This window comes from Pagrus major, chromosome 15 (assembly GCF_040436345.1).
Source record: "Pagrus major chromosome 15, Pma_NU_1.0".
NCBI classification, from domain to species: Eukaryota; Metazoa; Chordata; class Actinopteri; order Spariformes; family Sparidae; genus Pagrus; species Pagrus major.
In genome coordinates, this window is record NC_133229.1 from 4,989,498 (window position 1) to 5,009,425 (window position 19,928).

The 19,928-nt window shown below is 39.2% G+C and overlaps 2 protein-coding genes across 2 annotated transcripts; both read left to right on the top strand.

Annotated features, from left to right (window-relative positions):
• Nucleotides 1-1,034: 1,034 nt before the first annotated feature.
• Nucleotides 1,035-7,814, top strand: plek (pleckstrin). Its single transcript, XM_073481879.1, has 9 exons — nt 1,035-1,191; nt 3,673-3,828; nt 3,937-4,118; nt 5,343-5,434; nt 5,513-5,697; nt 5,790-5,894; nt 6,224-6,307; nt 6,409-6,478; nt 6,639-7,814. The coding sequence occupies exons 1-9, from the start codon at nt 1,150-1,152 to the stop codon at nt 6,776-6,778; spliced, it is 1,056 nt and encodes a 351-aa protein (XP_073337980.1). The 5' UTR covers nt 1,035-1,149; the 3' UTR covers nt 6,779-7,814.
• Nucleotides 7,815-14,615: 6,801 nt separating this feature from the next.
• On the top strand, nt 14,616-17,375 carry LOC141009688 (zinc finger BED domain-containing protein 4-like). The gene is made up of 2 exons (XM_073482380.1): nt 14,616-15,679; nt 16,432-17,375. Exons 1-2 carry the CDS (start codon nt 14,616-14,618, stop codon nt 16,940-16,942), a joined length of 1,575 nt encoding a protein of 524 aa, XP_073338481.1. The 3' UTR covers nt 16,943-17,375.
• The last annotated feature ends 2,553 nt before the right edge of the window (nt 17,376-19,928 follow it).

Consider the following 19,928-nt stretch of genomic DNA (forward strand, 5'->3'; position numbering starts at 1 on the left):
GTTTGTGAAACTACATGCTGTGACACAAGTAGTGAGTCAATTCTGGTGCAATGTGACAGTCCAGCATGTCTTATAGTTTTCAAGAGTCAGGACTACAACTGTGCGACTCAGAAAGCATTGCTCTACAGACTGATGCTCTAAATGATGCTGCTTTTTACATATATTTTGTAGTTTAACACTATTTTGTTTTTAAAGAATAAAAAAGCTGTCTGCCCTCTACTTTACTTCAACTACAGCACACTTCAGACACATTAGGGAATGAGCCTTACTTCTCCAGACATACTGTCGGTCAACTGAAGTATGACTCAGGTCAGCTGTTACGATGTACCCAAACATAGCTAAATCATGAACTCATAGTTAGTCATAGTTGAACTAAAAATAGAGCTAGGATGCATCAGACAACATGCAAAAAACTGTAGCACAAATTTTTGAAAGACAAATACAGGAAACAATAATGCACTCAACCAGACATGAGCAGTAAAGAAGAGAGAAAACAGGCAGATCATATGAGCGGAGGGAGGAACCTTTATTAAAACGGTAGCCTAAAAAGAGAATTACTGTAAGAGAAACAGAGCATTCTAAAATTAAATAACAAGAAATAAAAAGGAAATGAAAGTCCAGTAAAAGAAATGACTTAAACATATGGCAGAGTCTAATTTAGAGTTGGATGTGGTTAAAGTTAAGGCACATTTACTGTAAGATCCTCTTACAAGTTTTTTCCAACTATGCTTTCTTTTCCAGCTCAACCTCTTTTGTTTAAATCATTCATTTTATTGTAAGTTTTACTGTAACTGCGGTGAAATATCCAGGACTTGTTGAAGTATTTTAACCAGAACTGTTAACCTATCTCTTCATATTATGACACTATGAAGTTTAGAGACATCAGCAGAGCAGTAGCTGTCACTGATAATAGACATAGAAGAGGAAGCTGTAACACACCCAAAGGCACAACTTCCTGCTTGTGTGTCTGTGTGTGTGTGTGTGTGTGTGTGTGTGTGTGTGTGTTTGTGGTTTTGAGTGTAGAGAGGCATAGCGAGAGAGAGAGAGAGAGAGAGAGAGAGAGAATAGGTGGTGTGGATAGGAAATGTTTTTGACAGTATCTTAAAAAGTGACTGTAAGTTGCAGTTGACAGCAGCAAAGAACAGCGTAATGGAGCCACAGGAGATTCGAGAGGGATACTTGGTGAAAAAGGTAAGAATAACTAAAAGGAAATACTATCCACCTCTTCGCATTGCATTGAAGATTGTTTTTACAGATCTTTACAAGTCTAACATTCACAATATTATAACCAAATTGACAACGTTGACAACCTTACGATTGGTTCTGCTACAAAAAGTAGGTGCTGTATTACAAGACGTACAGAACTGCAAAATATCAGATTCAGAAGGGGTTTGACTGCTGATCATTTCACACCAAGAGGAGACTGCTTCAGTGGTGATTTACCCAAACTCTGACAGAAATAAACATCTCAGAAAAGTCTGGACCAAACAAACAGCACTGGTGAAGAGGAATATACCAAATCAAACCAGCACCTAGAGAATAAAATGTGTGTGTTGCTTGAAAGTTGCTGCTTAACTAGAAACTACTCACTTCTCTTCTACAGAAAAAAAATGTTTTTTTGTTCCTACTTCTGTCTAGAACCAAAACAGGGCACAAACGTATAAACAATGTTAATGCTCCAAATTCACGCACAAGCCATTTTCTCCACTAAAACTGAAGCCTATTTTAAAGAGGAAAGTTCAGTGAAAACATGTTTGTTTCACACCTCAACCCCCAACACACACATTTCTTTTTTAGATTGAGCAAAGTGTGACTTTTGCTCTCTACACACCTAACATGTCAACCAAAGGCACATTTATAAACTGTGTTTTAAGTAAGTGCTTTTGTGTGATCAGTCTACATTTATAGTTTTCATCAGACATAATTTTGCTACCCAATATATTCTTTTCATGCTGTCCTTTATTGTGAAGCACATTGTAAACGGTTTCAATGTGCATGAGAGTAACTAAGTCATTATTGATTGTCTCTCTCTTGTTTGATGATGATTGAGAGATGATGGCTGAAGTGTTTTTGTCTTATGAATAATCTGATGACACTATGGTTGCTAAAAACAGCCGTAGCTGTGCGTAATGGTCGCGCCCTGAAGCCATAGAGATGACTAAGATGTTGTCAGAGAACATTTCTCCTCCATGCACAGAGTGGAACCGACACAGGTATTATGCAAACAGTTGCAAATTAACGGTGCGTCTGTGTTCATTCAAAGCTTACAGTTGGAGTGTCAATACACATGCAATCAAACACTGCGCTCAAAGCAAAAATTTAAATCATAACCAACTGTTTATTTCTTGCCCATACAGACGATTCAACATTAAAATAGAAGATGGTAATATTTTCCATATTGTTAACAATTAATTGACTAACAAGTATTAAGTACCAAGTATATAAACTATTAATATTTAAGTACTGAGTATATAATTATACAACTAATACGTTTTGTTTGTGTAGCCGAAGACGCACATTGTTGATTTTGAGTTAATCCCACATATACAGTTCTGATGCACCAAATGTGTATTAATCTGCAACTGAAAGTAGTCCCTAACATGTGCATCATTTACTCCTGTTCAAGTATTGTTCGCTAAAAACGAGAGCGCTCGGCTGTTTTAGTAGTTACATGAGTAACTGGAAAGGCACTCAGTAAACCAAGGCGCACCAGCACCCTTCAATTTACTCAAGCCTAATCCAACATCAAATTAAACATAATTAAATCATCTGGATTTTTATTGGATCCGAATCAAATTGTTCTCATTCACAGATACTGGCCATCTAAATATGCCAGATTTTTTTCATCAAGATCCTGGCATTACTCCCTGTGACTGTGTTGGTGAAAAACACAGAAAGAAGTCTTGAATCTGCCCCTTTATCCGGATCCCTACCAAAAGTTATTGGGGGCTATTCTGGGTCGAGACCCATCATCCATCCACTTTGGTGAAAACCTGTTCAGTAGTTTTTGTGTAATCCTGCTGACAAACCAACCAGCCATCAAACTGTTACGGGCCAAAGCATAACATCCATGGCATTCAAGATGTCACCCTAGGTTAAACAACTTACTTGTGTTGTGAGGGAGAGAAAGGAGCAGGAGACACTGCAAGCTCAACAGGGCATGATAGTTTGTTCAAACCAAACCAGAAAGGGGTTGCCAAGGTCAGTAATTTCTCTTCCCCAAAACACAGATTCCTGTTAATCTTTCACTTCTTGTCATGACCTCAGTATGTGAGGTGAAACACAAAGCAAAATAAATATTTATTGAAGGGAAATTCTTGTAAAAGTAAAACTTGAACAAAAAGTTAACTTTTTGTTCAGATGTTGTTTTTTTAAATACTTTTAAGTGAGTAGTGACCTTCAAAGCCAAGCACTCCACCTGGGATCTGAAGGTCACTGTTGAAAGTAAAACTTGTGATTCCTGGTGGTTATATTTGGACATGAGAAAAGATGATGAGGATGAGTACCTTTGGTGATGGCAAAGAAATGTTAAAGGTCCAATATGCCATTCTGGAGTGGCAAATTTGAAATAATTCAAAATATCCAGTTAATGTCCAACACAACCTCTGCAACTACATCCTCAACCATCACTTCTGCACTTTTGCTTAAGGCTGCCTGCTGTCTGATCCTCAGGGTACAGTGCTAAACTCCTGGAAGGCTGTGTGGGTGGTGCTGTCAGAAGATGCGGTCGAATTCTATAAAAAGAAAACTGACAGTTCTCCGAAAGGAATGATTCCACTAAAGGGAGCAACCCTCACCAGTCCTTGCCAAGATTTTGGCAAGAGGACGGTAAGAAAATGTGAAAATGGACGTAATGGCAGAGATTAGTAGCAGCGTTCAAGACTAAGCTACAGTCAATGTTTAAGTCAATTGTTGTTGATTTTTTTTTCCATTTAGTTGGTTTTCAAGATTACCACGGACAAGAAGCAGGATCACTTCTTCCAAGCCTCACATGTGGAGGAGAGAGAGTTTTGGATCAAGGACATCAAGAGAGCCATTACCTGCATACAGGGGGGAAGAAAGTTTGCCAGGAAGTCCACAAGACGCTCCATTCGCCTGCCTGAAACAGTCAACCTAAAGTATGTGCTGTGAAATCCTCTTGGTGGTGAAAACAATACTTTGAGTGGACCGATAAGTGATCTTTTTTATTCCAAGAATTGACCCTTAACTCAGGCCCACACACCTTATTATTATACCTCAAGTCAAGTTTTCTGTGATAACACAGCCTATGTAACTTACAGTGATGATGGTAAAATATTTTTTTTTCATTGATTGAACAGATAGCGGTTGAAATGTGATTGACATAAGCAGGCTTCCAGCAGTTGAACATGTTGAACAACCAGGTAGCTAATTAAGCTAACGTTAAGTCTGTGAGTTAGTTGATGAGCAACCAGTGAGGGGGTCTTACATATGCACATCACACATGATGCTACAAGACTGAGGCTAACCGCTTACAGTTCAACTTCATCAATATTATAAGCATTTGAGAGAAAAATGCAAATTCAGTTATGTTGTGAAACCATTCCTGGACAAGAAACATGAAGGTTGGATTTATGTTTTTTCAACAAAGGCTTTTGCACTTGTTGCTACTTGGCAATGCCCCAGGGGCAGTTATTTGGGGCTAACAAGACCAGGCTCCATCTAAATGAATGGGGAGAGAGCCAGAACTTAATTTTAAATGGTCACCGGAACATGAAAACTACATATATAGAATCACAAGTCGAATGTGATAAAAAAAAAATGCTTTAAAAGTTTGGTGACTTTGCCCCAAAATAAGGTTTAAAATGCCTTTTCCCCACAGGTTATACTTCTACCACTCATGCCCATGGCTTCACAACACCAGTTTCTTTTATGGCTCAATACAAAGTGCCCAAACGCTGATATTGAAGCATCAAAGACCAGTGGATCTTGGGCAGAGTTTACTCTTACTTAACCTGTAACTACCCAAAATAATGTAATTAGCCACATATATGCTTTCTGGCCTTGGACCAGCACTCCGTTAGCATTACTGCTATTGATAGTAAGCTAGTTAGCTTGACTTGCTAACTTTTGCAACTTACAGTTGAGCCGATAAACACAGAGTTTGATCCATTCCTCAACAATTTTGCCTTTGTGCTTTTGGTTTTAGGAACACGAATGTTCAGTGCACACCAGTTCAGTGTGTGGAGAAAAGGTGAAGCTTGACAGGACTGTGGTGCCTAGTAATTGTTGATAATGGCTAGGCAGGGGTTAAGTGAATGGTCATTTGTTTGTGCTTAGTGATAGAATGATAGTGACAGAGTGTCTTCATTGTGTTTTCTCAGTGGGCTGTACATACTGATGAGGGACCAAGATGATGGAGTGAAAGAGTTAAAACTGCAGCAGGAGAAGCGAGTCTTCAACCATTGCTTCACAGGTAATGTCGTCTTGCTTTTATTGATGAAGTAAGTTATTCTTTAAAGTCTTCTAACGGTGCTTCCGTACTTTTGCACAGGGGTGACTGTGATAGACTGGCTGATTTCTAAGGAAAAGGCAAGAAATAGGAATGAAGCGGTCATGTTAGCAACAGGCCTCCTGAATGAGGGTTTTCTCCAGCCTGCCGGTGACCTGTCGAAAGAGGGAGCAGAGAGTGGAGACCAAACAGCCTTCTTAGATGATACACTTGCTCTTTATTACTTTGTAAGTTAAACTGAGTGTTGAAAAGCTACTATTTAACAAATAACTGTGTTTCTATGTATAATGTGTGTGTGCATGACTTTGCTTTGTGGCAGGCAGACAGTGGGTTCTTCTGTGAGGGCTACTCGAGTGACGAAGACACTCTTCTGAAGGAAGAATTCAGAGGAAACATCATAAAACAGGGCTGCTTACTTAAACAGGTGAATCAGAAAGAAGGCAAAAGTGTCCCTTTTTTAATTTACAAGGTGTCAACAGAGTGTGAATAATAACACGAATTTCCTGATGTGAAACCACACTTTTCAAAGAAGCTCTCACATTCACAAACAAGTGGAATAATAATAACACACAGCAACCCTGTGGTTGATAGTGAGAACCTTTTTTTTTTTTGGTGTTGCGATCAGCAAAGTTGTTTCAAAGTCATGACTGAAAGAGGAAGTCTGCCTCACATTTGCTTGCCACAATGCCATGTTAGCTGTTTCGGAATGTTCAGCAAATGAGATAAAGCATGTGCTGTGTTACTTCGTCACAGGGACACAGGAGAAAAAACTGGAAAGTGCGAAAGTTCATACTGAGGGACGACCCTGCATTTATGCATTATTATGATCCTACAAAGGTAAATATATTGACTTGTACAAAAATAGAATAAGAATTTATTTTCCTCTTATAATCTTTCTCGTTCCTACTTCCTGCCTTCTTTTATCTCCTTTGTGTCAGGGTGATGACCCGCTGGGCTCCATCCATCTCCGTGGATCTGTGGTTACAGCTGTGGAGTCTGTTCCTGATGGTGAGTAAGACTGTTGTCATAGGAAACACATGCCCCACGTGGCTTCCTCGCTGACAAGCTGTGACCAGGAAATATGCATATAATTGCTGTTTACCATCAGTGGTTTCTCTTCAAGCCAACCCTTTCAACCCTTTTTTTTGCACATTTTTCCCGGTTTCAGCCAAAAAATACGACATTGACGGCAACCTCTTTGAGATCATCACCTCAGATGAGACTCACTACTTCCTCCAAGCAGCTACTGCTGAAGAAAGAAAGGAGTGGATCAAAGCAGTGCAGGCAGTGTCAAAAAGTGGGAAATAACAGCTAGATGCAGTGAAACAGCTGGTTACACATGCCAGCCAAAGTTGAATCTCTTGATTGTAAAATCTTGATACTTACATTTGTGTCAGCTAAGTACAACTGAATTATTACCAAACTGTAGTGCTGTGTTAGACTAGCGGAACTGGTGAGTTTTGCTCCTCTATAGACTATCAAACTAGTGTTGTGACGTTTTTGTGTGGTAACTTATTGAAGTGAAAAAAATAATTATATCATTTAAATTTAACAGTATAATGTTGTCTTACCAATGTATAATTACATTTTTGTATGCAGATGATGTCACTATATCGAATTGTCTGGAAATGTATTACACAGTTAAAAACCTGGTAATAACAACAAGAATATAATGGTAGTAGTGGGTTTATTTTATATACTAAGGTGATATTATGGCAAAAAAACAGGAGAGTGAAAATGAGAGTAACGTTAAGTACGTTACGCTGCTCACAATAACTGCACAGTAAAAAATGTCAGGCTAAAGGTCTGTGAATACAAATGTGGCAGTATCACTGTGTGTAAATCATACTAGAGATTAAAGTTCATGACCAATAATTATAAAGGACTACTTCTATTACTACTAATAACACTAAATAGTTACAATAATAGTAAAAATAGTCTAACAGTGTTTTGCTTCATCATTACCTTGAAATGTTTGAACCTAATATTAAAGAAATCTAACCTCATTACCATTACCACAAACTATTACCAGGTTATTAACCCAGTACTGCTCTGTTGTACTCAAGATATTATATCACTTATTACATTATGAGTGCTACTGTCTATATTTTTATGGCCCTTACACAGCTCACTCTGGTATCTAGAGCACACTGCATAACCCTTGAGTCTGTAAATGTATAGTAAATAATCAGCTGAACACTGTGAGTTTTATTTGCAAACTAACTAGACAAGTCGGCTGTCTTTCTGTACATTTGTAGAAGATGTTATTTCAGCTACTTCAAGAGAGGTCTGATCTGTGATCACCATCAAATATGAAGATTAAAGATAAGTGTGCAGAATTATATAGCTGTTCAATCTTTTAACTTGTGAAAAGTCAGAAACTTGAACAATGTTTGAATATAAGTCAGTAAAAGAGTGACTACTGGGAAAGGCGCTCTGTTTTTGGCTTATTGTTCTGCCCAGTGTGGTTTTCTGATTTCCTCTTGTTAACTTCTGTTTCAAAAGTTTGAGATAGGTTTAACTATCACGCAAGAACACACATGCAAGAAGTGTGAAGCAAGTCAGAATCATTTGATGCCTTCACACTTGATTGTCACTTTGTGGCATACAGGCCTGCTGCAACGCTGCATCAAGACAGCTTATCAGTGACAGAAATGACTGGCTTGGGCTACAGTGTGACTACATAAAAAAACCTATGTTAAGTAGCTTTTGAAAGTCATGACAATTAAAGTGAGGATAAATGATTAAAATGAAAGGGGAATTTAATTTACAACTTGCCACAGTTGTACATGTTTTTTTCCCTTTATCATATCAGGATAAGCCATTTAACCTTCCTCTTGTGTTAGCTTTCTGTTACTATCTCTTATGTTAATGGGTCAGTTTTGACCCGTGTCTTAAATCAGCCATAAAATACCCTAAAAACAATTATTTATCATCCAATTTGTTTCTTACCTCTTGGTTATCTTGTTAGGCTTCCTTATCCATGAAAAGATTGGTTTTAATATTTTTGTTGTGGCCCCCCGGGCCTTTCTTTTGACAGCATACCCCTCGTTTTCAATATAAAAAAAATGTCAAATGAAACTCAAGAGAATAATATAAATAAATAAAAGGTTGCTATGTTACCTGACTATTACTGAGGGGTATTAGAACACATCTCTTAAATGTTAAAAAAAAAAAGTTTTTTAATTTTAATATTATTAACTATAGTGACATCTATGGTGTCACGGGTCAATTTCAACCCATATATATTTACTTCAAGAAAAAGGCAAAAAACAAGTCTTTTTATTTTCAAAAATAGAATAATACAAATACAAAATGAAAAACAGAACTAGTAATAAATAATAAAAAAATAATAATAATAAAATGTAGATTTGTAAGGTCAAACAAACAACAAACAACAACCAATCAAGCAAATCAAACCAACAGAAATCAAGTACTAGTTCCATAAAAACTCTGTGTGCAAGAACATGCATGTGTATGTGTGTATTTTTAGATGCATGTGTGGCAAAAAGTGACACTTTTAGTGTGTTCTTTGCAGAGATTTTTTTTGCAGGTGAAGCACAACGTGTTTGTCTTTCTGTCCTTATTGCTAGGGCAGACCTGACACCTCTTTCTTTTAGAATCAGGTGGTCTCACTGGGGTTGTGGCTGTGGCTGTTGTGGTTGATGTTTAGGCAGGGCTGGCTGAGGAGGATGCTGGACGGAGTGCTTGCTAAGCTCTGCAGCCGTCTGATCAAGGCTGCAGCGGCTGGGTCTTGGGGCACCCGTTCCCTTTGCTCAATGTGCGCCTTGACAAGGGAACTTTGTGACAATGGCATAAACAGATCAAAACATGTCTTGATGTCACTTACTCTCGTCACAGCAAACCTTGTGATCCCAAGGGTCATTTTGATGACATTTGCAGCAGCTGCCCTGCCATGTACGTCAGGAGGTACTGAGCTCCAACAGATGTTGCCACTTTTGGATTTGAATGTTTCAGCAGGAGCGGGAGCAGCTTCAGCACCAGTGACCTCCTCATCAGACTGATCAGATGTGTCTGTGTCTTCCAGTTGATACTCCACATCATCTTCCTCCTCAGAAACCTGCTCATATGTATCGCTATGCTGCTGTGTGTCCTCTGCCTAATTGTCAGCAAAGATATTATCCAGAGCTTGGCTTACATTAAATCTTCGTCTCATTGTTGCATGCTGTAAACTGGAGATGTGTACTCTGCAAGTCACCAACTCTAAACTGAATTGGCCTTAGGTGCCTGGACATGTTCGTCTTTGTTTGTTTTGTCAAACAGGCAAAGAGAGAAGCCCCCTAACTGAAGCTCAAGTGGTTGGAGGAAGAGCTGGCTGTGGGCTGATGGCTGATAGTGTGTTTATGATTTTAGTTCTGGCACTTATTATTGTTTTATAATCCTATATTATAACTGGGTCGAAAATAACCCTAACAACACAAAGGTCATAATTTTCACCAGAGCATTTTATAATTTAGTAAAATTGATTTTTTTGATTTTATTTTGTTTAAATAGAAGTTCCTGACAAAGTCAAAAAGTCTTGATGCAATAAACAAATTTATGTAGTACTTTTATCCATTTAAAACCTAAAAACGGGTCAGTGCCGACTTTAACACTAGAGGAAGGAATGTTGTCTTGTTTTCAATAGGGATTATTAATGACATTTTGGGTGCACTCACTCAGCACTACCTCTAAATAAATTGGTTTAGATCATTTGATTTAACTGTTGGCTTGTTTACAACCTCTCTGATTGTCAGACTACTCATTTACTCTCTCTCTCCGCGATTACTTGATGAGTACTTGATGAGTACAGCATTGTCATAACTGAAAGGAAAGATGCTAATTAACTAATTTCCCTTCTTGTGCTGATGTTACTGTTAATGTCTGCCATTTCGTCAACTTACAAGCTTTTTTCTCCAACAAGAAATCACCTAGGCGACATTGTCCTTTATTTGTGGTTATTACCATATGCACAAATCACCCACTTGTTTCACATAGCTATTGCATTTTCCCTCTACTCACCCTTTGACACAGGCTAGGCGTAGTTGTGTTTTATATATGTCATATTCTGTTGCTGTGTAAGCACTAGAGTAGAGTTTTGTGGTCAGTTTTTAATATTATATATGAATATTGAAGATCAGTCAATCAGTGTGACATTTTATATTTGAATAATGTAAGAATTGTTTTAGAAATGATCACATTCAAAAAGCATACATCATCATGGCTTCCTGCATGTGTTTGTTTTAACACAGGAGGGCACTATTTATCAACCTTAGAGTGTTCCTATGAGTCATAGCAAAGAGGGGTCTCGCTTCCAGTGTTGATAGTGATCAATGTTCTTTACTTAAACGTTGTGAAATGGTGAAATGTCAACCCCCTTTGGTCAATCGCCCTACATATTGCCTCAGAGCCTGGTGTGCCGATGTCAAACAAGATGACAGTCATGCTTCTGTGAATGGAAGACGGAAACTGTGAGCATTCAGTAAAGCAGAATAGAGAAGTATTAACATGTTGAGATAAGTCAGCACATACAGCATTCTATTATCCCCTAAATGGTAACTACAGTGCATTTAAACTTACCCACACACAACCTGATGTAAGCCTCAATCTATGGCTAAATGTACAAGCACATGCTGCTCTGTGAAAGCTGTGTCCGTGCACGCTGTTGCACTATGGAAGCTGTGAACAGTAAATTGACCTGTAGCTTGTTGCAACAATTCCCACAGTAATTCAATGTTCTAGATCCAGTGAAGAACAATGAACGGATCTGAGAAAAAATGAACAAATAGATACATACAGGGATCCCAGCACACTGGGGAAACAAACAATTTATTCAGTAGAGACATCAACCCAGAATTGTTTATCAGCTGCCATAGTCATTTTTTTTTTCTTTTAAGCAAGAAGCAGTGACAGATTAAAGCCCAAGCCACAGCAGCTCTTCAATAGTTGTGTGGAACACAGATCCTGGAAGAGGAAAAAGCATCCCACAGATCCTAAAGAGTACAACCAAAACATCACGTCAGCTCAGGTAAACAATACAGTGAGCCTCTATTCTATTGTTCAGGCACCAAAGTGTAACAATTGATATAATCATAAATAGAAAAGTAGTGATTCCTGAAAATATAAACGCAACACTTTTGTTTTTGCAACAATCATGCTGTGTAATCAGCATCTTGATATGCCACACCTCTGAAGTGGATGGATTATCTTAGCAAAGGAGAAGAGTTCACTGAGACTGACACAATTGAGCAAAATTAACCTTTTGTGTGTATAATAAAAAGTTTAAGGCGTTAAGTAGTTTAAAGCCTTTTGTTGCTTCAGAAGAAGCTGCATGTAATCCGATAAATTGCCTCCAGTGATGTCACAAATTTCATTCTGGGTAGTGTAGGCTCCAGGATTTAAAAAAGGAGAAGAAGAATGCGTAGGAAAAAGGAGATGTATCTGGTCCTGCTGTAATGATTTTAATCACTTATTTTAAAACTGTCGTAATGAGTCCAACAGTGTTTTCGGAGTGCAATGCTAAAATAGTGGACAATTTTTCAAAACCTGGTGCTGACATTACCCACAATTAAGTGACTTCACTGGAGGTGATTTGTCAGATTACATGAAGCCTTTTCTGTAGCCACAAATGACTTTAACGTGTAAAATTGGTGTAGAAGTTACCCCCAAACTAAATGAAGATAGCTGAATGAGTGGTATAGTCAAGCTAAATGTATAAAGTCTATGTGTGGGCTGATGTTTCTACCAAAATGATTTATGGGTTTTTGTAGCCCCGCTCTCCACTGAAAACAAAGTGTGAAAAGACAGTGAAGCTGAAGTGCGGAATTCAGTGCAGAGTCCCCCACATTAATATGGATACATTCTTCTGTCTGTTGGAACTCCAAATATTAGGCTAGTAATGTACAATCAGAAGTCTGAGTCAAAGGCAGCATTAACTTCCCCTTGCAAGGCAGCTTGATTCACAAAGTCACATAAGCATATCATGTCGCAAATCCATCTTGCCAGCCATGCGTTTGTGGCACACACACATAGGCAGTGAATCAATTAGTGTCTTTTGAGGAACCAATGGCAGCTATGACTGCTACAACATAGGTGTCTCCACAAAAGGTTAGCATAGCTCCTATAGCATCAGTTATATCAGAACTGGAGAGTGTATTCCATTGAAAGAAGAGAAAAACATTGCCCTAAAAGCTTTTCTTGATGGAAAAGATTTTTTCTGCCCTTTTTGACTGACTTCACTAAGAGCTTATTAACAGGCTCTGGAGGTGGGAGCACTCTCCTACTGTTGATCTGATTGGTTGAACTTAGACAGTTTCATGTGCCAGCCCTTTTCCAAACAGATTCTAGCGGTGCTTTCCAAATGGTTCTGTAACAAACCAGGTAAGCATTTACTGTTTAACCAACAAGGTGATGGAATGGAGTTTTACCTGCTGAGAAACCAGTCATGTTTTTCAAAACAGTCCGTCCATTAAACCGCAAGGAAGAGAGTGCTACTGTGCTCTCCAACTGGCACGAAGTGGAGAATGGGGACCACTTTTTTATTGTTCAGTGTAAAAAGAAAAAAGCAATGAAAAGCCTCATTGCAATGGAACAATGTTTAGGATGTAAAGAGCATTTCCAAGTATATATGTATTCAGAGGTAGACAACGTCAGCAACATCCAGCATTGTATGACTCATCGTTGTGTTTGACCAAAGTGATACTCTGAGAGTCCATTGTTACCAGCATGGGACACAGTTTACCTCATCTTTGACTGGCGACTTCCCAAGAGGAGTCTTTTACACAACTCTGCTCTCAAATTACTTGTTGTTTTAGACTGCATCTTTACTCTGCTATCAGACTGAGCTTCAGCTTCTGTGCAGGTGGAGTACTTTAAAGCTCCTCAGACTAAAAACCTGTCATGCATCCACTGTTTAACAGACACAGACTATGTCTGCAAAATTGGAGGTGTAACCTATGAACAGCATTTATGCTGTATGTGCTTTTTTTGTTCTGACCTCAGGTTCTAATGTTTGACTAGATAGGAGATGAAAAGTTTGTGTTCTTCATGGGAACGTCATGATTCATTAATTGAAAAAACAATTATATCCATACAAAAAGCAGCCCAGTCACCAGTCAAATTTGTGTCACATATACCACATGGACATTTCTACAATATGTGTTATATCAAGCCTTTCCTCCTCATAAAAACAACCACATGTCAACAAATCAATAAAGTTGCTGTTAGGCAGCCACCTCAATGTGGATGTAAGTAATTATAGAGGAAGTAGTATAAAGAGCGACAACTCCATGAAGGGAGGAGGTAAGGTGAGGACTTCAGGAGACCGCTGTTTATGTCCAATGTAAAACCAGACGTCAACTTACTAACGTAGTGAAGTAACGTCATGTACATAATGTAACGGTAGTTACATAGATATGTTTGCAACAGGAAGTTACAGAAATACATAGTGATTTGACACAAAACATTTTTTTTCTAAACCTAACCAAGTATTTATCTTGTCTAACCCTAAACAAGTATTTTTCTGGCCAAAGCCTAACCAAACTGCCACCATACAACAAAGGTCTAGCACGTGTGCCACAGCAATGTTGCTTTGGGAACGGTGATATATGTCGTTATTAGGGATGCACCAATACCGATACTGGCATCGGGTATCGGGTCGATACTGTTGTAGTATACTCGTACTCGCTAAAGTTTATCGATACCAAGAACCGATACCAGTGCATGCAATTGCTCTGCATGAAGACCGCGATCAGAGGGTGGCTTTGCATCTTTGTTTATATTTTTTTTAGATTGGCGGCTAGGGGGAGACGTCGAGCTAATCAGAAACAGCGTGGTTAGGCGAGGAGTGAGACTGGCGGTTGAAAAAAAAAAAAACTGAAAAAAAAACTGGCGGCTGCGGTTAATTAGCACCATGTCAGCAGTCTGGGCTCATTTCAAAATATGCGAAGATGACAGAAGCAAGGCGGAATGCAAACTGTGTGCTGGTAAGGTCTCCAGGGGAGGAAAGGAGAGTACGTCGTTCAATACGAGCAATTTGATAAAACATCTGAGGACACATCATCACCCTGAGTATACCGAGTTTGCTAAGGCTAATGCGAAACCGCAACAACTAACTTTAACTCAGGTTTTGGAAAAGCGAGAAAAAATGTCAAGAGAAAACCCATGGGCAGTTAAAATTACAGAGGCTCTGACTCATTTTATTGCTCTGGATGACCAGCCACTGTCGGTTGTGGACAATGTAGGATTTCGCCGTCTTCTCAGCACACTCGAGCCACGATATGAGATTCCCAGTCGCCCCTACATCACGGATGTTATGGTGCCAAAACTTTTTGAGGATGTGAAAAAAAAAGTTCGCGACCAGGTGAATAAGGCTTCAGCCTTAAGTTTCACCACTGACATTTGGACAAGCAGTGTGTGCCCAATGTCACTGCTCAGCTTAACGGCGCAGTGGCTAGACGAGGAGTTCATTCGTCATCACGTCACACTACATGCAAAGTCATTCCGGGGCTCGCACACCAGCCAGAGCATCGCAGGTGCTTTCGATAGCATGCTCCAGACCTGGAACATTCCGAAGACGTCCGTCCACGCAGTGCTCCGAGACAACGCAAGGAATATGATAAAAGCCATGAGTGATGCTGAGCTGCCCAGCCTACCTTGTACAGCTCACACTCTCCAGCTGGTCGTTCACGAGGGCCTTCTGTCACAGAGAAGTGTTACTGATGCGGTGGCTGTCGGCCGCAAAATAGTTGGGCATTTTAAACATTCTGCTCTGGCCAACTCCCGGCTCGAGGACATTCAATTAGAGATCAACCAGCCTGCTAAGCGGCTCCAGCAGGACGTACAGACCCGCTGGAACAGCACGTTTTACATGATACAGTCCTTGATTGAGCAGAAACGGGCTCTGGGAATATACGTGTCTGAATACGGACTCCCTGATACTCTGACGGGTCACCAGTGGATTCTGCTGGAGAAGGTGCTCTCTGTCCTGGGTCCATTCGAGGAGTTAACTCGGAAAGTTAGCTCTTCAGATGCCATGGCTGCAGACGTCATTCTAGCAGTCACTGTGCTGCACAGATTTCTAACAAGGGAGACTGATGAAGACCATGGGGTCAAAGCGATGAAGGGAACCTTGGCTGCAGCTGTCAGGAAGCGATTCACTGATGTGGAGGCAAACCCACTGTACAGCATCGCAGCGCTGCTCCATCCCAGGTGAGTGTGACAGTAACTGTGTGTGACTGTATGTGATTGTAACTGTGATGTGTGTGACTGTGTGTGTGTAACTGTGACTGTGTGTGACTGTGTGTGTAACTGTGTGTGACTATGTGTGATTGTAACTGTGTGTGTGTGTGTGTGTAACTGTGTGTGACTGTGTGTGTGTAACTGTGACTGTGTGTGACTGTGTGTGTAACTGTGTGTGACTATGTGTGATTGTAACTGTGTGTGTGTGTGTGTGTGTAACTGTGTGTGACTGTGTGTGTGTAACTGTGACTGTGTGTGACTGTGTGTGTAACTGTGTGTGACTATGTGTGATTGTAACTGTGTGTGTGTGTGTGTAACTGTGTGTGACTGTGTGTGTGTAACTGTGACTGTGTGTGACTGTGTGTGTAACTGTGTGTAACTATGTGTGATTGTAACTGTGTGTGTGTGTGTAACTGTGTGTGACTGTGTGATTGTGACTGTGTGTGTGTGACTATGTGTGTGTAACTGTGTGTGACTGTGTGATTGTGACTGTGTGTGTGTGACTATGTGTGATTGTAACTGTGTGTGTGTGTGTGTGTGTAACTGTGTGTGACTGTGTGATTGTGACTGTGTGTGTGTGTGTGTAACTGTGTGTGACTATGTGTGATTGTAACTGCGACTGTGTGTGTTTGTGTGTGTGCAACTGGGTGACTGTAACTGTGACTGTGCTAAAATAGCAAGCATGCTATTTTCAACTTCTTTTTTTTCTTTCTCTGTTTTAGGTACAAAAATCGTTTTTTCTCCAATGCTACCACTGCTGCACATGCCAAAGAGGTGCTGAAACTTGAGCTGCTGAGGTTGCCTGGAGAACTGGACAAGCAGGAGGACCATGACCTGAATGAACCACCTTCAAGAAAACCACGCACGGACCAGACCACCAGCAGTCTAGACAGCATATTTGATGAAATTGCAGATGAGCAGGCATCAGCATCAGTGGGCACAGCTGCAGTAGGTTCAAGTGTACAAGTAGAGACATATCTTGGAGAGGCCGTGATTTCACGGGAAGACAAACCACTACAATACTGGGTGGTTAATAAAGTGCGCTTCCCAACTCTGGCTAGACTGGCGGGCAGATACCTTTCAGCACCTTGCACTAGTGTTGACAGTGAAAGGTTGTTCAGCTCAGTGTCACACATTGTGAGTGAAAGCAGAAACAGGCTCACAGCTGATCATGCAGAGATGATTCTGTTCATCAAAAAGAATCTGCCTCTCACTTTCTCAAAAGAAGCTTAGTTCAAAGACCACACCATTGCATTCTGACTGAAGTTTAACTCTGCAATAGGTTAATTCATGTTTTGTCAATCTAAAAGCTGAAGACAGTGCCAAATAGTCAATTGATATTTTGTTTGATTCAAATGTGGACACTGCAATAGGTTAATTCATGTTTTGTAAAAGCTGAAGACAGTGCCAAATAGTTACATGATATTTTGTTTGATTCAAATGTGGACACTGCAATAGGTTAATTCATGTTTTCTCAATCTAAAAGCTGAAGACAGTGCTAATTGATAATTTTGTTTGATTCAAATGAGGAAACTGCAATAATTTCACAGAAAAATGTTTAATTTCACTTGAAATGTGAAAAGTTTTACAGTCATTTATTCATATTTATCATTATTTGTTGTAACAAGCAGAGAAGAAAATAAAACTTGTCTTCCAATTCATTGCATTTTGCCTAATCGTTTGTTTTTTTGTTGTGGTAGAAGGATCGGCATCGGTACTCGGTATCGGCAAGTACTCAGATCCAAGTATCGGTATCGTATCGGTTTGAAAAAAAGTGGTATCGGTGCATCCCTAGTCGTTATGGTAGACGTTGACAATCAACCTATTCAGTCTTTTAGGTATGAAGATGTGTTGAATACCATTAATAACAAAGCCCAACAATACATCAAAGCTTCAATGGGATTTACAAACAACATTTCTTCTGTTGGATAATTAGCATAGATGGAGGCCCTGAAGACAAAAAAATTACTAAGGCTTTGCTTGTTGTTATCTTATGTTTTATTATTTCATTATATTATTATATTGTTGATTACACACATGCACACACATGTACGTACATGTACTGAATGCTTTTTATAATGAGCAACTTAATTCACACCACATTTCATCCAAATCATTCAGTAATTAGTCATCCCACAGTAGCAATATCTTTCTGCAACAGAAGTAACTAATAATTGTTCAGATGAAAATAATAAAAAATGAATTCAAAGACTGACACCCCTCCTACACATAACATGAATTACTCCCTTCCCTTCCCTAAAGGCTATAGATTCATTAAAGATTCCTGACACTCTCTGGATGATTGACACTGAGTTGATAAATTCACTCAGCTCCCTCTTTTCCTTACACAATATAACTGAAAAATGCATTTTAATATATGTTAGTTCGTGCCTCCTTATAAATAATGTTCATTTGGTGTCAGTATTATGCCTCTCACAAATATCAGTCTCACACAGAAAATTAAACATAGAAACTCTTGGGATGATATCAAATTATTATGTAAAATGAGGTTTGTTCACTAGAAGAAGCCTTATCAGCTGAGGGATATCTTGTGGATGGTATTGTGGGATTATGTGGCCAGGGTCATATGAAATTCATCTAGTCTTTTAATAAGCAGAGTCAGAGCTGTTTCCATTGGGCATTTGGGTTCAGGAAGGGACCTTCTCACAGATTCTGTTTAAGATTCCCATGGATAGAACCTCAGCAACAGTGGAGGAGTGTTGAGATCCCCATGGTTGCATTTCTTCTTGCATCAACTTCTTTTGTAGAAGGGCCAGATTTGTTGTGGTAAAAAGTTTACATACACTTGTAAAGAACATGTATATCATGGCATCTTGAGTTCCAATGATCTCAGCTCTCATTTTTTTTTCTGTGGTGGAATGAGTGGAACGCAAACTACTTTGTCACAAAAAACATTCATGAAGTTTGGTTCAATGATGAATTTATTATAGGTCTTCTGAAAATGTGTGTATATTCCCTCTGTTTAAACAGTCTGGGTTAAAACTTTTATTAGAAAAAGAGTATTTTTTGCTTAGCAACAGACTAACTAATGAAAGCTATTTAGCTTACTAATATGAATGATTAAAAAAATTATTTAAGGGCCGGAATGAGTTTTTTAAAGGGCCACATTTGGCCCCCGGGCCTCCAGTTGAGTAGATCTGCAGTACAACATCAGCAGTGATACATTTCTTGTACCAAACTGTCCTGGAGCCGTATTCATAAAGCTTCCTAAGAGTTGCTCCTAGTGACAACATTTCTGAGATCATTCTTAGAATTATGATGAGAAATATTCCTTAAAATAAAGATTAGATCTTGGTAAAGAAAAAAGTTATACACAAAGGATCTTAGCCCTCAAGAGTGCTCCTGAGGTAAAATTCTGTTAGGAGTAGGGAGGACTTTTAACCGCCTTAAGAGTTTCTAAAGCAGGGCAGATAATCGTGGAATGACAAAGAGATTGCAGATAAATATTATCCAAATGCTGAATGACAGTGAGGTCATGAAATGCTACAGTTTAGATAGTACAGGGATGTTTGTGGACAAACTCATGAGAGATGCACTCAAATCTCCAACAAAATACAATAATCTTTGATCATTGAGAGTGATTTTTTCTTTCTTTTTCTGATCAGCCAATAACAGCTTTTAAATGTACTATTTGTAAGAAAACTTGAATTTTGAGTCTCTTTCCCAACTCATCAAATAATGATGCTTTGAGATAGTAGGACCAGTCAGCCACCATAATTAACGTCAGTTAAAAAATCCCAAATCACTCATCAGCCAGAGCTCCTTGTTAGAAGTTGTTAGGATTGTTAGGAGTGTTCTCAAAATGTTTGTGAATACACCCCTTGGTGAGGAGTGAGCTGACCCTCACGATGATTTACCAATCAATCCTTACTGTTCAAATAACAACAGTAAGAATGGGATCTCAGGGTGGCTGAAATAAGTTTCCTCCACAGGTTGTCTGTGATCACACATAGGACATGAAAATTCCTCATGATTGCTGAGGATGAGCTGGAGGACATGGCTGGGAAGGATATTTAGACTGCCTTGTGTATTAAAACCATGACCTGGACATGGATAATCTATTAGCTATAAGTAGGTGTATTTTACTCAATTTTTATGATAAGACAAATATGGTGACAGTGGCAGAGTTGGAAATTATTTTTACAACCATCCATGATACCACCATCCACACTGTCTATTCTGTGTTTTAGATGCATCA

Coding starts and splice junctions, on each gene's coding strand:
- plek (XM_073481879.1), top strand. CDS start 1,150: ATGGAGCCACAGGAGATTCGAGAGGGATACTTGGTGAAAAAG. Junction 4,119..5,342: donor CCTGAAACAGTCAACCTAAA/GTATGTGCTGTG, acceptor GTGTTTTCTCAG/TGGGCTGTACATACTGATGA. Junction 5,698..5,789: donor CACTTGCTCTTTATTACTTT/GTAAGTTAAACT, acceptor GCTTTGTGGCAG/GCAGACAGTGGGTTCTTCTG.
- LOC141009688 (XM_073482380.1), top strand. CDS start 14,616: ATGTCAAGAGAAAACCCATGGGCAGTTAAAATTACAGAGGCTCTGACT. Junction 15,680..16,431: donor GCAGCGCTGCTCCATCCCAG/GTGAGTGTGACA, acceptor TCTCTGTTTTAG/GTACAAAAATCGTTTTTTCT.